This window comes from Canis lupus, chromosome 37, assembly GCF_011100685.1.
Source record: "Canis lupus familiaris isolate Mischka breed German Shepherd chromosome 37, alternate assembly UU_Cfam_GSD_1.0, whole genome shotgun sequence".
Lineage (NCBI taxonomy): Eukaryota > Metazoa > Chordata > Mammalia > Carnivora > Canidae > Canis > Canis lupus.
Window position 1 is genome coordinate 24,846,251 of NC_049258.1, and position 19,246 is coordinate 24,865,496.

The 19,246-nt window shown below is 49.9% G+C and overlaps 1 protein-coding gene across 3 annotated transcripts in view; it reads left to right on the forward strand.

The window, feature by feature from the left end:
* PNKD (PNKD metallo-beta-lactamase domain containing) overlaps positions 1-19,246 on the forward strand; it is a 59,505-nt gene that overhangs the window by 22,123 nt on the left and 18,136 nt on the right. The window contains exon 1 of one of the 3 annotated variants that reach the window (XM_038585717.1): positions 17,321-17,481. The exons of the other annotated variants lie outside the window; for them this stretch is intronic. Within the exon in view, the coding sequence (XP_038441645.1) occupies positions 17,321-17,481 (161 nt within the window). Of the gene's footprint in view, positions 1-17,320; positions 17,482-19,246 lie in introns of those variants that run through there. 3 annotated transcript variants of the gene reach the window in all.

A 19,246-nucleotide genomic window follows, 5' to 3' on the forward strand; every position in this document is an offset into this window, starting at 1 on the left:
GCAGATTATTAACTAAGCCCCTACTGTCTGTCAAGCAGACAGGAATTTCTGGTTCTGGAGATAACAAAACTGAAGGACACAGCAACACCCACCCCCCCACCCCCCAACCTCAAGAAACTCACAGTCCAGGAGAGAAGGTTAAAGACCACATAATGCTAATTTTGACAGCTTGGCAAGTGCTGGGATGAAGAAGTATTCGCTTGGGAACAGCATCTTAAGCAAAGGGTTTAGGGCCCCTAGATCCCAGTAATCTAGGATCGAGCAAGTAGAGTGGGAGTGCTAAGAAATTGGTCTGAGGGGGCGCCTGGGTGGCTCAGTCAGTTAAGTATCTGACCCTGATCTCAGCTTGGGTCTTGATCTCAGGTTCATGAGTTCAGGCCCCATGCTGGGCTCTACACTGGGTATAGCCTACTTAAAAAAAAAAAAAAAAAAATGGGACTGAACAAGGAGACAGGGGGTCAGAATTAAGATTTTATCTCCAGGGCAATGAGAGGCATGTGTCTGTTAACAGCCAGCTAGAGGGAAGTTTTGGGGAAGGTCACGGGAGGCTTGGTGGTACCCCTGGAGTGAGGTTGCCAGCTTCAGCAAATAAATATGCAGCATGACCAGTTATATTTGAACTTCAAACAACAAATAATTTTTTGGTAAGTATGCATCTTTGTCCCGTATAATATTTGGGAATACTTCCACTACAAAGTGTTCGTTGCTTATCTGAAATTCAAATTTAACTGGCCATCTTGCATTTTTCTGGCAACCCTGCCCTGAGAGGAAAGTCAAATGAAGTTCAGTCAAACCAGAGGCAGCAGCAGGAGTCCGGGTAGAGGGAATGAAAGGAATCAGGCTGCTGTTTGTTTTACAGATGAAGCAGCCAAAGCCTAGTAGTTGGAGGCAAAGGGAAGTTGGAGGGACTGGGCCCCTGGAGCGGTTTCCCTGGGGCTCAGGTGAAACCAGAAAGGAGTGGGTGGGGAAAGCTTGACTTTCTCTGCAGCCAGTCCCAGGGCTCCACTAATCTATCCTACAAATTCCTCCTGCCCTGTACCTGATTACTTAGTTTACCCATTACTCCACCTGAGAAAGTTCTTTTCATGTATTACTAGCTTTCTCCAAAAAGCTCCCTTTTGTTTTTCACAGGTAAATATGGGAGTAAATATGCCTCCTTCTTGTCACTGGAGGGCAAGGACAAAGTCTCATTCATCCCCAGCCTCAGACAGCCCTGCCCCATCATCTGTTGAATTAAATTAAAACTCTAATGTGCTAAATTGGGGTGGGGAGGCATTGGCACTCTTTCCCCTAAAGATTAGTCTTATTGTCTATCAACATGAGTCATAACTTTTTATTTTTTTCATAAAGATAGCAGGACTAGAAAGAATAGTGGGTTTGAATGTCCCAGGAACAAGAGTTTTGTCCCAGCTTTGCCACTGAAGGGTTGTCAGGCCTGGGGCCCATCTCTTTATTCATAAATGAGTCTAATCATATCATTCTTTCCTATCTCCTACACTTTTGAAGCCTCAGATGAAGTCATCTACATGAAAAGCCCTGAGAAAGGCATGCACGTGGTGCTGTTGTTAATGATCTTACCAGCTAAGTAGAACTGGAAACAGGTTAGGTGAGAGGTCCTCCTTCCCTGGGTGTGTCACCTGGTGACAGAGGCTGGGCTGTGGAACCGGCCTGGCATCCACTGTGCCACAGCCAGGACACAGGGCAATGCTTTCCAGTCTTCCCTGACCATCAGAATCACCCAAAGGGCCTTTTGAAAACATGTCAGTTCCTTTGGGGATACCTCTTTCTAGAATCAGAAATGTGAATCCGAATCTCCAGGGGAGGCTGAAAGAAACACCCCCCTGGTGAACCCAATTCTCAGCCAGCTTTGGTGCTAGACAGATCTGGACTCTGTTCAAATTGCGTTAGTGGCTGTGTGACATGGGGCGTATTACTTCACTTCTCGGAGCCTTGGTATCCTTATCTGTAAAAAAGGGAGGTAACAATAGAGGATGTAAGGTTTTAAAATGGCAGTTTTCAGGTGCTTGGGGCCTAGCAAAACTGTCAATTGTTACAGTCGGTGGTGAGAGAGAAGCCCAGTGACTCAGTGATGAGCACACTGCAGTTTAGCCAGCAATGTGGCTGCATCTGGAAGACCAAACAGGACCTGAATACAGGTGAATTTGCCGTCTCGCCCTGCCCACTGCCACGGTGGACCTTGGCCTCCTCGGTCACCGTCACCTGTCAAGGGATTCCCAGCCTCCGCATAAAAGCAGCCTTTCTCATATTTTACCTACATTTGTCTAAACGACTCCGCATCCAAAAAGCCAACAAGCCATTTCCTCTTGTCTTATTCCCAGCCTGAGACTGTAGCTTCCCTAGGACCTCCCGTTGCCAATAACTGCACCCCCCACCATAATCTCAGTGTCAAGCTCCCAAGCTCTGACCACTGCCTGTCTCCCCAGCTCAACAAACCCCAACAGCAACAACTCTGAGCACACCAGGATTGACAGTTTCTACGTCTTATCTCCTTTTCCTTGTCCACCCCCCCACACACACACCATGGGAATCCCTGGACTCCTTGCCCCCTGCCTGTTGGAGCTCAGCACCCTGCCCGCTGCCCACACATAGCTGAAAGGAAGAAGGAAGACATGTAAGGCGCTGACGGATCTCACTGAGTTCATCAAGACTTAGATTTTTCTGGGCATTGATCTTGACCTTCACGCCCTAGATAATTACTCCACACTTCCATCAATCTCTTCAAAGCTCCAACTACCCCCAGCATCACTCTCAGCCTTGGCCTTGCTTCCTACATCACTGAGCGAGCAAAAGCAGTCAGAGAACCACCACCTGCATCTCCATGGGGCTCTCAAACCTCAGTGTGCAAACACATGATGTGGGAATCTTGTCTACATGCAGATTCTGCTTCTCGGGGTGGGACCTGGGCATCTGCATTCCTAATGAGCTTCAGGTGATGCTGCTGCCTGTTGGCCCATGGTCTTCCAGGTGAGGTCATGGGCATCTCAGGCTTAACTTGGCCAACACTTTATCCCTAATCCCCATCCCCATCCCCACCCAGCCTGATTGAGGATTCTAGCATCTTCATCTCCATCAAGGATGCATGACACACAGAAGGGGCTGCAAGGAGGGACACCGGAAGGAACTCCAGTCCAGGAGAAATATGATTTAAGCCACATGAGCAATTTAAAATTTTCCAATAGGCCCATTTAAAAAGTAAAAATAAACAGGTGCAATGAATTTTAATAACTTATTTGACACAACATTTGTCTAAAAGAATTATTCAATGTTTAACCTAATATTAAAAATCATTGACAGGACTTTTTTCATGCTAGGAAAGCATGAAGTCTGATGCATAGTTTACACTTACAGCACATCTCAATTTGGATGTTAAACTTTCATCAGAAATATTGACACTTTGTCTAGATCTTATAAACAATGTACAGTTGAAAAGGTTAGATTCACATACCCAGGTTGTTCCAAACATATTTGGGTACCTGAAATAAGTGTTGATTTTTATATTTATCTTTCAGTGAATTGAAATAAGATAAAATTAAAATTCAATTTCTCAGTTGCACCAGCCAAAGTTCAAATATTCACTAGCCGCTTGTGACCTGTGGCCACCATGTCGGACGGCACAGATTATGGCAGTCATGCTGGTCATCAGCAGGGGGAAGAATCTGAGGGTCAAGGTCTATGCTGTAGTTCATCTCAGAAATCCCCCTCCCTTTCTCTCCAGACCAAGGACCTGAACTCACCACTTTTTACTGAAATAAATTTATTCCTGGGTCAAAAATAAACCTCTAGGAAGACCCGCTTAGTTCCCAAAGATGACCACTAGGCGGCAGGATCTGGCTATCATCTCTTGGCAAGAAAAAAAGAGAACCCTAACAATTGTCTCCACAGGTGGAAGATCATCTGGTGCAGTGTTTTTTATTGCTCATCGTGACCCATTAGTGAAGTCAGTTAAGTGCGTCATACCAACATTAAAAAAATAGACCAGATAAAAATGAGAATATAAGCACTATTATTGTTACATTGTAATTTTGTTTTAGGGTTTTTGTTTTTTTTTTAAGATTTTTATTTATTCGTGAGAGACACAGAGAGAGGCAGAAACACAGGCAGAGGGAGAAGCAGGCTCCATGCAGGGAGCCTGATGTGGGACTCGATCCCGGTCTCCAGGATCAGGCCCTGGGCTGAAGGTGGCACTAAACCGCTGAGCCACCCAGGCTGCCTGAGTTTTAGTTTTATTTATACATCTTTTGTGTATGAGTCTTTTTTTTTTAGGTTTATTTATTTATTTGAGAGAGAGAGAGAGAGAAGGAAAGAGCACGCACATCGTGAGCTAGGGGAGGGGCAAAGGGAGAGGGAGAGAATCACAAGCCAACTTCCTGCTGAGTGTGGAGCAGGCCCAGGGCTCCATCCCACAACCTCTGGATCATGACCTGAGATAAAATCAAGGGTCAGACACTTAACCAACTGAGCCACCCAAGCACCCCTGTGTGTGAGTCTTATTTTTTTAGATTATATTTAGTTACTTCAGAGTTAAGACAGAGATACAGTGCAAGAGGGCATGACCGGGGGCAGGGAGAGGGGGGTATGGACCTGTATGGTATATTTGTGTGTGTGTTTGGGGGCTGCTTATGTATGCGTATGGGTGTGAGGTGTGTGTGTGTGTGTGCAGATGCGTATGGTGTGTGCTTTGTGGTGTGGATGTGTGTAGATGATGTGTGGTATGTGTGTATGTGTATCTGTATGCGTGTCATATGTGGTGTGTGGGGGGGACAAGTGGCGGGCATGCTGTGTTCATTCTCCACTGAAGGAACAAGCCGTGTGGAGGTGGCTTTCAGCTCCTCTGAAGCTGAAAGTGCCTGGGGTGCTTGGGGAACTTTGAGGTGAGGTGAGCACTGGGGCGTGTCCAAAGTGGAGGCAGGGTCCAGACCCGCAGGACCTCTTGGGCCTCATTAAAGATTTTGAATGTTACCTCAAAGGGAAGCCACTGAATGGTTTTGAACAAAGGAGAGATGTGATTTGGTTTTCATTTTAAGAAAATCCCTGGGACGTCTGGGTGGCTCAGCGGTTGAGCATCTGCCTTTGGCTCAGGGCATGATCTGGGACTCCTGGGATCGAGTCCCACATCGAATTCCTTGCATGGAGCCTGCTTCTCCTCCCTCTGCCTGTGTCTCTGCCTCTATTTCTGTGTCTCTCATGAATGAATAAAATAATTTAAAATATAAATAAATAAAATTTAAAAAAAAAGAAAGAAAATCCCCTGGCTCTGAGTGGAGAACGGGCTGGGGTATGGGCATGAGAGCACGGCAGCCAGTTAGGAGGTGTCTCAGGCATCGGATGGAAGTGGTGGTGGGCCTTACCTCTGAAGAATCAGCGCACTTCCACCCACAGCCACCCCAAACGCACATATCTTCTTTGGCCTCATTTGGCTGGCTAGCTTTCATTTGCCCCCCTCCCTCAACTATCTCTGCCCTTCACTGTGCTCAGAGCTGGCCTTGGTGACATATCCGTGGGCCCTTCGTCCTCTAACTTCAGCTGGGTTTGGCCAATGGAGGTGGGGGCGTCAAGGAGCAAGTGAAGTCAGGATATTTGTTCCCCTTCCCAAAGGGTCACCACGAACCGGCTCATCCCTCAACCAAAGGGCCTGTGGTCCTGTCCACACATCCCTGTCCCTCCAAGTTCTACACCTGCTTTATCCCCTCACCTGCCAGGCTGAGAACTAGTGCTAGGGCCCCACTGTCAGAGCCCTGGGGACCTGCACAATCCCTCGTGCTTCCTGTACAAGGAGTGTCCCTTTGCCTTGTAATCCATTCACAACACTCTCCTCAGGCCCTTAATTTGAGTGTGTCCTCCATTTCCTGGCCGACTTGGACCCAACCACCTTCTCCCCCAGCTGGCAACGCAGCATCAGTGGGATGCGCCTGGACTTTGGGGTCAGATAAAACCAGGGCCGAATTCCGGCTCTGTCACCACTGGCTCTGTGATGGGGTGCCTCGTTTAGCCTGCCGAGCCTCAGTCCATTCATCTCCAACGTGAGGACACCCTTACCTGCTTACACCGTGGCTAGGACAGGGACAGAACACGTGCAAGGGTGTGGCTCGTGCCTTGTGCCGGGTAGACGACCATCCACGCTGGTTCTGTTCTTCCTCCCCCGGCGACTGAGCAAGCATTTCCTACTCTGCACTGGGATGAGGGGGAGGCTGAGGAGGCCGCAGTCCTGGAAACAAAGTACAGTGGCTCCCCCAGTCGGACTCCACCATGGTTCAAGGTAGAAAATCGTGAGGGGGACACCTGGGTGGCTCAGTGGTTGAACATCTGCCTTGGGCTCAGGGTGTGATCCTGGGGTCCTGGATCAAGTCCCACATAGGGCTCCCTGCATGGAGCCTGCTTCTCCCTCTGCCTGTGTCTCTGCCTTTCTCTCTGTGTCTCTCATGAATAAATAAATAAAATTTTTTTTAAAAGAAAAAGAAAGAAATCATGAGGGTTACTTTTCAACTATTCATTAAGTTGCTTTTTTGACAACTATGTGGCACGTATTTTTTCCAGAGTCTGGAGACAGAGTAGTGACCAGGCATAAGCTGTGGTGATCAGAAGGGGCTTCGGGAGGGAGATTGAATTTATGTTTAGCTTTAAAGGAGCTGTGCTCCGAGGTAGGACATACCCATCTCCCTGGGGACTGACCTCACGTTCCTCCCTTCCTGCTCCTGGGAGAGCCTGCAGAACTCCCCAGACTGAGAATCGGCCTTAATTAGTTACAGCGACTTGTGGAGTGTATTAGATCACCTTGGCCATGCGGGGACAGAAGGTAGCCGAGAAGGGTGCCTCGGGGGATTTCTCCAGGCTTGGTGGGGCAGAGGTAGGGGACAGAAAATCCAAGACAGTGACCAGGGCAGGCCTACTGAAGCGGTGGGGGGCACATGGAAGGGAGCAGTAGGAGCATAAGATGCTGGAAAACTGGGTCGAAGCCATATTGCCAAGTCAAACGATGTGAATGTAATGGTGTAGACACTGGCTTTGAGCAGCGGGGGAGCAGACCTGGTTGAGAGCCCGGCTTCCAAAGGCTTTGCTGATAGCGTTTGTAAGCTGGATGGAGGCTGGAGGTGTCTGCGGTGGACCAGGCGTGAGGACTCAGCCCAAATTTGGGGGATGGCAGTGGGAAATGGAGGGGTAGGCTCACACCCTCTGCGCCCATTCCTGAAATGTGTCTTGGCGCACCCACAAAGACCAGACATTGATGTTGCAATGAATTGAATCCAAGATTCAATAACATCACTGAATGAGTATCTGCAAAGAACCGGGTACTGCATGCTTTCCTGGGGGAACCAAGGTTAATCCTCAGGAGAGCTCTGCACAGATCCTCAGTCCCTTTTGCCAAGAAAGAGACTGAGGATCCCCTACACCTGCCCTGCCACACCTGGAAATGACCAGAAGGAGGATGGGCATTTTGATTTGGAGCTTGAGAGGGAAACCAAGGTGGACGTCCCTCTTTGGGAGCGATGCATTCTAGGCCAAGCTGAAGCAGGGGCAACAGTCCATGTGGCTTGGGAAGTAAAAGGACCAAGTCGTGAGCTCTGGGGAACGACGGCAGCAGAAGGGGATGCTTGTGGGAGGACAGTCAGAAGAGACTGTGACAGGGAAGGTTAGGTGACCAGGACTGAACAGTGACAGAGGGGTTTGTTTGTTAATATTTTTTAAGATTTTTCTATTTTTTGCGTTATCTCTACACCCAGGGTGGGGCTCAAACATACAACCCCGAGATCAAGAGTCACTCACTCTAAAAAAAAAATAAAAAAAAAAGAGTCACTCACTCTACTCACTGGCCAGGCTAAGGGTTTGATGTTCTAGGAGTCACAGCCAAATTAGGATGGGATGGTGGGGGCAGGAGCTCAGTTGAGTGGCCTAAGAATCAGTGCAAAGTGAAAAGTAACAGCAGGAAAGAGGACTGCTTTCTTTGTTTTTTGTGTTTTTTTTTAATATTTTATTTATTTATTCATGAGAGGCAGAGAGAGAGAGAGAGGCAGAGACACAGGCAGAGGGAGAAGCAGGCTCCGTGCAGGAAGCCCGATGGGCGACTCAATCCCAAGACTCTAGGATCACGCCTTGAGCGGAAGGCAGAGACTCAACCACTGAGCTACCCAGGCGTCCCTGCTTTCTTTGTTTTTTTTTTTGTTTTTTTTTTTTGTTTTTAAGATTGTATTTATTTATTCATAGCGATGTCCCATAAGTTCATTAATCAACAGTCATCACTGGTAGCATCTTAGATTTTCTTCTATGCATTTTTGTTTACACCAGTCTTATTAACGATACAAAATGTATACGTTTATATTCTGTCCCCCCCCACACTTGAAATAGACAATTTGCCCACAATATTAGTTTGAATGTTTTTGGCTTGCAACTATCAAAACAAAACAAAACATGGGACGCCTGGGTGGCTCAATGGTTGAGCGTCTGGCTTCAGCTCAGGGAGTGATCCCAGGATCTGGGATCGAGTCCTGCTCCCCTGCAGGGAGCCTGCTTCTCCCTCTGCCTGTGTCTCTGCCTCTCTCTGTGTCTCTCATGAATAAATAAATAAAATCTTTAAAAAAGTAAATATTTGCCATTATTGTCTAGTGGCAGGAATTATATCACATTCCTGGGTCCAACCAATTACATGGCGTGGCAAAGAATGCACCAACTGGCTTGGACAGTCAAGTTTCACCCAGCAGGGCTGGGGCGGGGCTCACTTGGAAGCCATGGCAGTTCCCTGGAGAGCTGGCAAAATGGGTGTCAACCAACCAGCAGGATCTGCCAAAACCTGTATTGTTTTGTATGTGTGTGTATTTTGTTTTGTTTTGTTAAGTAGGCTCCGTGCCCAATGTGGGGCCTGAATTCTTGGCCCTGAGATCCAGAGGGCCTGTACTCTACCCACTGAGCCAGCCAGGCAACCCCACAACTGTGTTGTTTAAAAAAGACTAGGGGCACCTGGATGGCTCAGTAGGTTAAGCATCCAAGTCTTTTTTTTTTTTTTTTTTTAAGATTTTTAAAAATTTATTCACAAGAGACACAGAGAGGCAGAGACACAGGCAGAGGGAGAAGCAGGCTCAGAAGCCCGATGTGGAACTCGGCCCCAGGACCCCAGGATCACGCCCTGAGCCCAAGGCAGACGCTCAACCTCTGAGCCACTCAGTCATCCCAAGCATCCAACTCTTGATCTCAGCTCCGATCTTGATCTCAGGTTCGTGAGTTCAGGCCCCACGTCTGAGCATGTAGAAAATTATACCAATTGATACCACCACAAGCAGTGTGCAAATATCCACCTTCCCATAGTCTTTCCAATCTTCAGATTTTATTAGGTTTTTTGGTTTGGTTTTGTTTTTTTAGAGATGGGGGTGGGAGCAGAGGGAGAGAGAGGGGAGAGACTTCCAGGCTGGCTCCACACCCAGAGAGAGCCTGAGGAGGGACTCAGTCAGAAATTAAGAGTCTGACTCCCCAGATTTTATTAGTTTTAATCTTCTCTATTTTGACAGATGAAAACCATATCTCATTCTTTAGCTTACATTTCCTAGATTTTTTTAATTTAAGGAATTTAATAACTCTTAAATGTTAAGAGTTTAACATTTTTTCATGCATACTAACCATTTATCCCCTTGTTAATTGGGCTCTTTGTATTTTCTTATTTAAGGTCTTTATATTATAAAGGTCTTTATTATTTACCAAGTAGATTAACTCTGTGACACATCTGAAGCAAATATTTTCCATGTTTTTTGGTTTTGGCTTTTTCTTTGTGTGTGTGTGCATGGTTTTTCTTTCAATATACAAAAGATATAAATTTTTTTAAAGATTTTATTTATTCATGAGAGACACAGAGAGAGGGGCAGAAACATAGGCGGAGTTCAGAGAAACAAGCCTCCCTACGGGGAGCCCGATGTGGGCCTCAATCCCAGGACCCATGGATCACGACCTGAGCTGAAGGCAGATGCTCCACCACTAAATCACCCAGGAGTCCCAGGTTTAAATTCTTAAGTAGCTAAAAGGGTAATTGCTCCCTTTGTTAGGCCTTCACTTGCTTTTTGCCCAAGTTTAAGAGTCCTATATGCCTATTTAAAAAATTAGAAAAACACTTCTGTTGCTTTTAGCTCTAGAAAGTCTTCCACTGTCCAGAGGTTGAATGTGTATTTAAATTTCCTCTAATTTTGTATGGTTTAATTTTATGCCCTTAACACTTTTCATTCACTTGTAATTTATTTTGTTATACTCTACCAGACATTGATCTAAATTGCTGCTGTCCAAGTAGCTAATCGGTTATCCAAGCATCAGGTTTCCAGCACCATTCATAACTAATCTTTTTGCTCCCCACTGTCTCCATCAGCTAATGTTGCAATCACACCGAAAAACAAGCAAATCCAACACTGAGTTGCATGCAGCAACAACTATTATTCTCTCATGCATCTGTGGGCAGGCTGAGTTTGATCTAGGCTGGGCTCTGCGGGGCTGAACTGGCTTCTAGGTTGTGAGTAGGGTCAAGGTGGCTCCGTGTGTTTTTCATCCCCCTTAGACCAGCAACTGCCTGAGGGATGTCCTCACGGCAAAAGGCATAGATATAGGGACCAAATTCAACCACAACTGCATATTAAAGACCTCTGCTTATATCATGTCTGCTCACGTTCCACTGGCAGAAACGAATCTCAAGACCAAGCCCAACCTCAATGGTGTGGGGCAATATATTTCACCTTTATTGAAATGTACGTAGTCACATGACAAAGAATGTGTTTACAGGGAGAGATGAAGAATTAAGAACTGGAAGAAAAAAAAATTGAGAACTGAAATGCAGTCTAACAAACCCATGGAGACAAACTTTCAGGAAACTCAGTCGTGTTGAGGTCAATGGCAGAACAGAGTCTAGAAAGTGATCCGAAGTCAAAGGAAGTGTTTTTAAGGCAATGAGGTACTCAAGTTTGTTCATTGGTTGAGGAGGACAGTTGTCAGGAGGAACACCAGTTGAAGGTATGAGCAAGGCTAATACCATTTCCTCTAAACATGGATATGGAAGCAGCAAAATTTGTAGGGGGAGGGGTGGGGGGGCACGGAAATTATTTCCTCTAAGAAGTATATTGGCTGGAAGCAGATGAATTGGAGGTGGGCCTGAGGCTTCCAGTAGCAACCAGGGGCCATGAGTAGGCATCTCAGCAAAGTCAAAGCATTGTCAAGTGTTGGTCTTGGGGGCTCCCAGTAGGGCCTGAATTGTAGAGGTCCTGATTCACATGGGATGGCCATTTTCTCCAGCCCCCTCCATGAGGCTGGATCAGAACAGTGGGTTGTCAGGTTGGTCCAGGTTGGTCCAGGTTGGTCCAGATGGCCAAGGGGGCGAGGAAGCTGACAGCCTCCTCAGCTGGTGAGTGGCTCAGGGGACTGAACCCAGGTCCTCACTGGGAGGGAAGAAACTGTGGACAGGAGGAGCTGAAGGGGCTGGGAGAAAACATACAGTTTGAGGAACTAGAGACAGAGGAGCACAGGAAGTGGGGCTGAGGGGTCAACAGGAAGCAACTGACTGGAGGATTTCAGAGGTAGAGAAGTTCCAGGGGGAGCCAGGGTGTGACCATGTGAGTGGGCTAGTAAACTGCATTGAAGGCCTTGGAAATGGGGTCAGGAACTGAGGCCAAGGCACAGTTCAGAGTTACCTATGCTAAATGCAGATTCCTGGGCCCTAGTTAGACCTACCAAGCCAGACCTCTCTTTTAGGGAGAGGCCCAGGATTCTGCATGTTAACAGGCTCCCCGAGTGGTTCTTAGGTTCCCTGCTGAGCTGAAAGTTCAAATGAGCCATGCTGGCTGGAATTCCCTGAAGGCAGGAGGCAGGCAGGAAGACCAAAAGCAGGTGTCTAAGCCCTCAGAGTCTGGGCTGGGTCGTGGCTGGAGTGAGGAGGACGGCTGGAGAGAAGTTTTCACATGAAGCAGGTGGAGCAGCGATCCTGACCTGGAATGGCACACGACAAACATCGGAGGCTGAAGGTTTCCCCTCCAGAAGGCAGGGCAGCAGGATGGAGGAAAGAAATAGAAGATAGGGGTCATATTCAGTCAGGACAGGGCAGGGTGTGAGGAGGCAAAGGATGTCGTGGAGGGCCTCGTTTTCACACAAACCAGGGTTCCAGGGTGTACAGCACAGCACCTTGGAGGGAGGCCCACAGTGGGAAGGTGGGCTTGGCCTGGGGGCAGCAGATATGGGGTCGGACGGATATGAATGGGGCTGGGCTGAGTGGGGCCAGGCTAGCCTCACCACCACTGGTGCATCCGGCTGACTTTTCTACACTGAACTTGCTTCTGCATCCTGGTCCAACAAGATGTCTCTTTTCTCTAACATTCAAACAGCTCCAACCATCTCAGCTCCTTCATGACTGCTCACCGTCATCGTCGTTATCATCATCATCATCACCACCATCCTCACCATCAATACCATGATGTCCTGACTGCCAGCCAAGCGCCAGGCATCAAGGCTGAGCTATGATACAAGATGAAGGCAGGCTCAATCCTAATGGAAGGTCCCCGGGCCAATTGGGAAGACAGGACTCAGACACCAGGGACAGGCAAACTACAATGGCAAGTGAATAAGGGGCAGAGTTGAGAATCCCCACCCCGCCCCAGGAACCCATGAGGAAGCTTGCTTTTTGTGAGTTAAGTTCTGAAACCACCAGAATTGCACAGCTGCCAGTCACTTGACCCAGGTGATGAATGGGTCTCTCCTTTTATTTATTTATTTTTTTAAAGATTTTCTTTATTCATGGGAGAGGCAGAGATACAGGCAGAGGGAGAAGCAGGATCCCTGAGCAGAGAGCCTGATGTGGGTCTCAATGCCAGGACCCTGGGATCATGACCTGAGCTGAAGGCAGACACTCAATCACTGAGCCACCCAGAGGCCCCAATGGGTCTCTCCTAAGGGAGTCGCAGAGGCAAACCTTAGCCGTGGCAGGGTACCCCAAGTTGCTCAGTGGAAGAGATCATGGGCGAATAGGGGTTCTTCGGACTTGGCTCTCCCGCCCTAATGTTAGGACACACGGGCAGCCACCAGGCTTGTCCCAAGTCCCTGCTCACTAGTCGCCCTCCTGGGTAGGACATGGTTTCGGCACAGCAGTCCTGCAGGGACTCAAGCCACCAATCAGAACTCTAGTCTTCTGACAGTCACAGGACTCGATGGCAACAACCAAGTTATTCCTTGTTTCTGTCATGCACTCATTCATTCAACAGACACTTAACTAGATACCCACCCTGAGCCAGGTATTGTGCACGCCACGGAGAATACGGTAGTGCAAAGGCAGACAGATCCTTCCCTGACTTCACAGGGCTTCCATGCCAGCGGGGTGGCAGGCAAGAATCACCAAATAATGTCATATTGTGAAAAGTGTGGTGAGGGCAGCGAGCAGAGCAATACGATGGACAGTGATGGAGTGGTCAGCGAAGACCTCTCAGGGTAACATTTTTTTCTTTAATGTGATGTATAACTTACACATGGTAAGTGGACACATTTTTAGGGCACAATCTGGTGAGTTTTCACATTTGCAGGTGCAAGGGCTTCTCAACCTCTGCACTATTGACATTTGGGGCTGGATAATTCTTTGTTGTGGGGGCTGTCCCGTTCATTGTTTAGCAGCATTCCTGGCCTCTACTTGCCAGATGCCAGTAGCACTCCTCCCCCTCCCTTTTGTGACAATCAGAAATGTCTCCAGACTTTGCCAGATGTCTTCTGTGAGGCAAAATCACCCCTGCGGGCAGTTCCCCCTGCGATAAGCCATGTCATCATGTCATCACCAGTCAGCTCAAGATACAGGCTATTCCCATCACAGAGAGGTTGACTTTTGAGCTCCGACTCAATGGATGAGAAGCTGCTAAAGAACTGAGGGAAGAGGGTTTCCAGGGGGAGCGTGGGCAAAGGCCCTGAGGTGGGAATGAGCTTGGCACATTTGAGGAATGGTGCGCCTGGTCCTTGGTGACAAGGGGAAGAATGACACCTGGGAAGGTAGAAGAGGTAGGCTTGGCACCATCAATCAGGGGTCTTGGCTTTGGGACATTTCAAAGAACATTTGTGAGTATCTAGCATGCATCTGGTACCACGCCAGACACTGGAGACTCAAAGATGAATCAATTAAATCATACTCCCTACTCTTCAGGAAAACAGTAAAGTCTTTAAGACTCTAGACTCTGAGATAGACGTGTAAACAAACATATATATGGCATGAGGTATCGCATTGAAAGATGGAATTACGTCCAAGACCTACAGCTGGCAGAAGGGGCGCCATGCGGAGTCAGCCCATGCTGGAGAGGGAGGGTTCGAGAACAGCTTTCTTAAAGAGAGCACATCTGAGCTGAGTCTTTAGGGAACACAGGATGAATGACACTCCAGGCAAAAGGCACAGCCTGTGCAAAGTCACAGGGGTGTGAGGCAATATGATCGATTCAGGGAAAAATAACTAGTTAGGTAATATAAGGTACAAAGTGCAAGAGGAGGTAAATAATGAGGCATTGGTCTGGCTGGGACAGAAGATTCTCATGGGAGAGGAGATGAAACTAAAGCAGATTTGGGGGCGCCTGGCTGGCTCAGAGAAGCCTAAGACCCTTGATCTTGGGGTTGTAAATTCAAGCCCCCCGTTGGGTGTAAGGATTACATTAAAAAGTAAAATCTTTAAAGCAGATTCGGAGCAGATGTTGGAAATCTTCCAGAATAGTCCAGGGAAGGAGAGGAGGGCTTCCTGAGCCTATGTGAGGCCCCTAAAACACCCACCCTCACTCATCCCCAGCCCTGTCCTGGCTCCATGTCTCGTGAAATGCATTTTGGACGGATTATCTGTAATCTTGTCAACGTGTGTGTGGCTGGAGATTAAGGATTCGATCACTCTGTATCCTCCACAGGCTCATGCCTGAGCCTGCATTTCCTGTTTCGGATGACGGAGACTATATTTTAATTTCGAGTATAATGCTTGGCACAGCCTTACCTGCAGAAAAGTGTGTTCACAAAGATTATTTTTAAGATTTTATTTATTTATTCATGAGAGACACAGAGAGAGAGAGAAAGAGAGAGGTGGAGACACAGGCAGAGGGAGAAGCGGGCTCCATGCAGGGAGCCTGACGTGGGACTCGACCCCAGGACTCCAGGATCACACCCCGGGCTGGAGGCTGCCCTCACAATGATTTTTTATGAGGTTTCACAATTCTTCACTTTGCATGGACGCAGACTTAGAGACATGCAGACTCCCTTGGCCTGGAAGGGCCTTCTGCAAAGTAGCCTGCCAGTCCTGTGCCCTCCCCCTCAGGCTCAGCGCCCACAGGTGGGAGGCTGTCAGCCGGAGCCTAATTCCATTCTATCTGATACTTGTTTACTGAGCCCCTTGGTGTGCCAGGCCCCAGCCTGAGAAGGAGCCGGACTGTGGGCCAGGAGACAGGGAGGGAGCGGGCCATAGGCTCTGTACCCACATAAGAGGAAGTCCGTGTCCAGGGTTTCTGAATGAAAGCAGGATTAGGTGTTGTGATTACAATTCCTTTTGGGGATAAATCAATCCATGTCTTGGCTCTTTCAGAGGGTGAGGATGAGGCCTCCAATTCATTGTGAGTAATGATCCTACACTTCTATGCTCTCCACACTGGGGACCCAGCCTTTAGACCCAGCTGGCCATCAGAGGGACAGAGTGTGTGTGATTGGGGGGGAAGCTTATCCAGGGTCTTAGACCTGAGCACAGGCTGCAGGAAAGAAAACAGGAGCATCTGCCTCCCCTGCTTCCCTCCCCCCACAACCATCTCCCAGCAGGAGAGAGAGCTAATTTGACCATTGGCAGCATTTCCTTCCCTTCTTGTGCTGGGCCAGGGCTAGGGCTGGAGCAGAAGGTTTGCCCATATTTGTCGATGTCACCACACCCGCCCTTGCATCTATTTTCCTCCCACCGACCTCAACAACTTCTGGAACCCGGCAGGGCAGCAGTGCAGGGGGCGGGAGCAGGGGGTGGGGGACAATGATGTGGAAATCCCACTGGGCTTGGGTGGCAGGATACCAAGGTCCTAGTCCTGTTTCTGCCACCCATTGTTGCATAATCCTGGTTGAATCACACCCTCTGAGCCTCTGTGCCCTCTTCTTATCCTTAAGGGCATGATTTACACTTCACCTGCTTAGGGAGTGCCTCCCCTACCTAAATTGTTCCTCTGTCCTTGTCACTGCCCTCTGTGCTTGCTCCCTTTAGCACAGCACACTTTGGTTGTTTGTTTTTGTTTTTGTTTTTAAGATTTTATTTATTCATGAGAGACACAGAGAGAGAGAGAGAGGCAGAGACACAGGCAGAGGGAGAAGCAGGCTCCCTACAGGAGTCCCATATGGGACTCCATCCCACCACCGGGGGATCACACCCTGAGCCAAAGGCAGATGCCCAGCCACTGGGCCACCCAGGCGTCCCTATCACAGCACATTTTTGTAATTACACACAAGTACGTACATATGTATGTGTGTGTGTGTATATATGTGTGTGTATATAAATATAAGTAAATGCATATATAATTATGTTTGCTTATTTGGTTTGTTTCACTGCCAGATTCTAGATTGTAGGCTCCAAGAAGAGGCTGTGTGTCCTTTTTTTTTTTTTAAGATTTTATGTATTCAATCATGAGAGACAGAGAGGGGGGAGGCGGGGGGAAGAGACACAGGCAGGAGGAGAAGCAGGCTCCATGCAGGGAGCCCGACGCGGGACTCGATTCCCGGTCTCCAGGATCACACCCCGGGCTGCAGGCGGTGCTAAACCGCTGAGCCACCCGGGCTGCCCGAGGCTGTGTGTCTTTGATCCTTGCATCCTCAGAGCCTAGCACAGTGCTTGGCACAAAGGTGGGCACAGAACGGTCATTTAGTGAATGAACGAACGAACGAACGGACGGACGGATGGATGGATGGATGGATGGCAGCTGACCACACGCTCCTCCAGGTTCCCTCCTGCTGCAAGAGTCCCAGTCTTGGTTTCCCGCCCAGAGGACCATTCCAGGGCCTCTCCCAGGCTGCCCTGTTGGGGGAGGGTGGGAGGACGGGAGGCGGACGGGGGACGGGACCCGCCGAGCGTCCGTCCCCTCCCGGGCCCCTACCCTGCGCCGGCCCCGCGTCCCCTCCCCGGCGGTGGCCTCCGGGGCGCGCGCGGCCGAGGGCGACGAGGGGCGGGGCGGGCACAGCGCCCCCCTCGGGCCCGCGGGCAGCGGGGGCGGGGCCGCCCCGCCGACTCCCGCCGGGCGCCCGGGCGCAGCCGTCGCCTAGCAACGCCCCGCCCGCCCCGCCCCTGCCCCGCCCCCGCCGCGCTCGGCCGCGGGCGCCTGCCCCCAGCATGGCCTGGCCGGGCGGGCCGGCGCTGTGGCTGTGGGTCGCGGGCTGCGGGCTGCTGCTGCTCGTCGGCGTCCTGCTCGCGAGCCCCCGCAGCCGCCGAGCGCGGCGGACCCTCCGCGGCCTGCTCATGGCGCGCAGCAAGCGGCTGCTCTTCCGAATCGGGTTAGTGCCCGGCCGCCGGGGCGGGATGCGGGGCTCGGGCCGCGGGCGCGCGGGGGCAGGGGCGCGGGGAGGCGGGGCTGGGTCGCACCGAGCCGGGGCTGGGCATCCAGGGCCACACGGAGCGATCCGAGAGGCGGGCAGGGGAAGCCACCGGTTTGGGGGAACTGAGGGAGAGCGAGAACTGGGGGGCTGGAAAATTGGGATGGACCGGAGCGGCGGGCCAGGGCGGCCCGGGGAAGGCGGCAGGGAGGGCATCCGGAGAAAAGAGCCCGAGGAGGGGCCGGAGAGACGGAGCTGGGAAAGGAGGGCAGGTGCAAGAGAGAAGGGATGCCTCTGCCCGCCAAGCTGTCACTGGAAACCGCCCGCTCCTTCCAAGTGTCCCCATCCTGCGCCCCATCACCCGGCTCCCCACCACACGACCTAAGCGCTTCTGTCCCAAGCGAGAGTCCCAACTTTGTAGGTCTGTCTCTCCTTCCACTCCCCCAGCCTGGCCCGAGTCCAGAGCCCGGGGCTGTGAAATCCGACCCCACTCACTCAGCCAGAAGTGTGGAGCTTCGCTGACCTCCAAGGACTTTTCTGTCCGACCCCCTCCCCCCAGTCCTCACTCTTTCCTTCCCCCTACTTCTCCCCTAGCCCCGAGCCAGACAGGGAGGGTAACCAGCTCCCATCTGCCACGAAGACACTAAGAGGCAGGGAGGGAACCACGAGAAGCCTTCCTAGGGCCCCTGTTCCCTTCCCGCAGCTGCTGGGGGCAGGACCTCAAGCCTGAGGACAGCTATGATAGGGACGGGAACTGTGGGAGCCCTGGCCACTGGCCAGGTTTGGGGGAGGGCGCAAGTCTGGGAATTTCCTGAGCTTCAGAGAGGACATTGTACAATTTATCCCTCTTCCCCAGACCACCCCAGATCTTCCAAGAAGCTTCGGCCCTGGGCTTCTTCCCAAACTCCGTCCAAGGAGTAGAGATACAAGGGCTAGTGAGGGGAAAAGTGGAAAAACTTGCAGGGGAGAGAGAATCCTGGGTGGGTGCCTTTGGGGCATTCACATCTCTAATGGCTCAAACCTTGGTCACACTCTTTTTTTTTTTTTTCTTCTAAGATTCTTTTTAAAGTAATCTCTACACCCAATGTAGGGCCCGGTGCTCAAACTCACAACCCCAAGATCAGGAGTCACATGTTCTACCCACTGAGCCAGCCAGGCACCCCAACATTGGTCACATTCTTGCTAATGCTCCAGCCAAGTCACCATTGCTCTGCAAATGGTGTTAAAATAATGAGATTTACAGGTGTTTAAATAATTTCATATTTGGGACCTAAAAAATATGTTCCCCATAAAATTTCTGGGAATTTCCTTTCTATTTGGGAAAGGATTTTAAAATTTACTTCTGACTTTCAAAATCAGTAATGTTGAAGTCATACAAATGGCCTGAGGAAGTGGAAAATGAAGGTTTCCACAAAGAAGCTGGAATCAGAAGTCCTGAAATAAGAATTCCCAAGATTGCCTTCTCTGAATCCCGAGGGTCTGGGTGTTCCTAGAACTTAGGACCTGGGAGTTTCCAAAACCCAAAACTTGGAATTCTCAGAGAGCTTCTTTGGAATTCGGTGTTCCTGTTGGGCTCCCCTGTGTCTGGATCTCACTCTTGCCTTGGAATCAGCTCCCCAAATTTGTAGAGCACAAGGGCGTGCCTAGAATCAGAATCCAGGGTCTGGGAAACAATCAGTTCAGTCCCCTGGGGGAGAGACTGTTGGCTGCTGGGAGGGACAGGGGG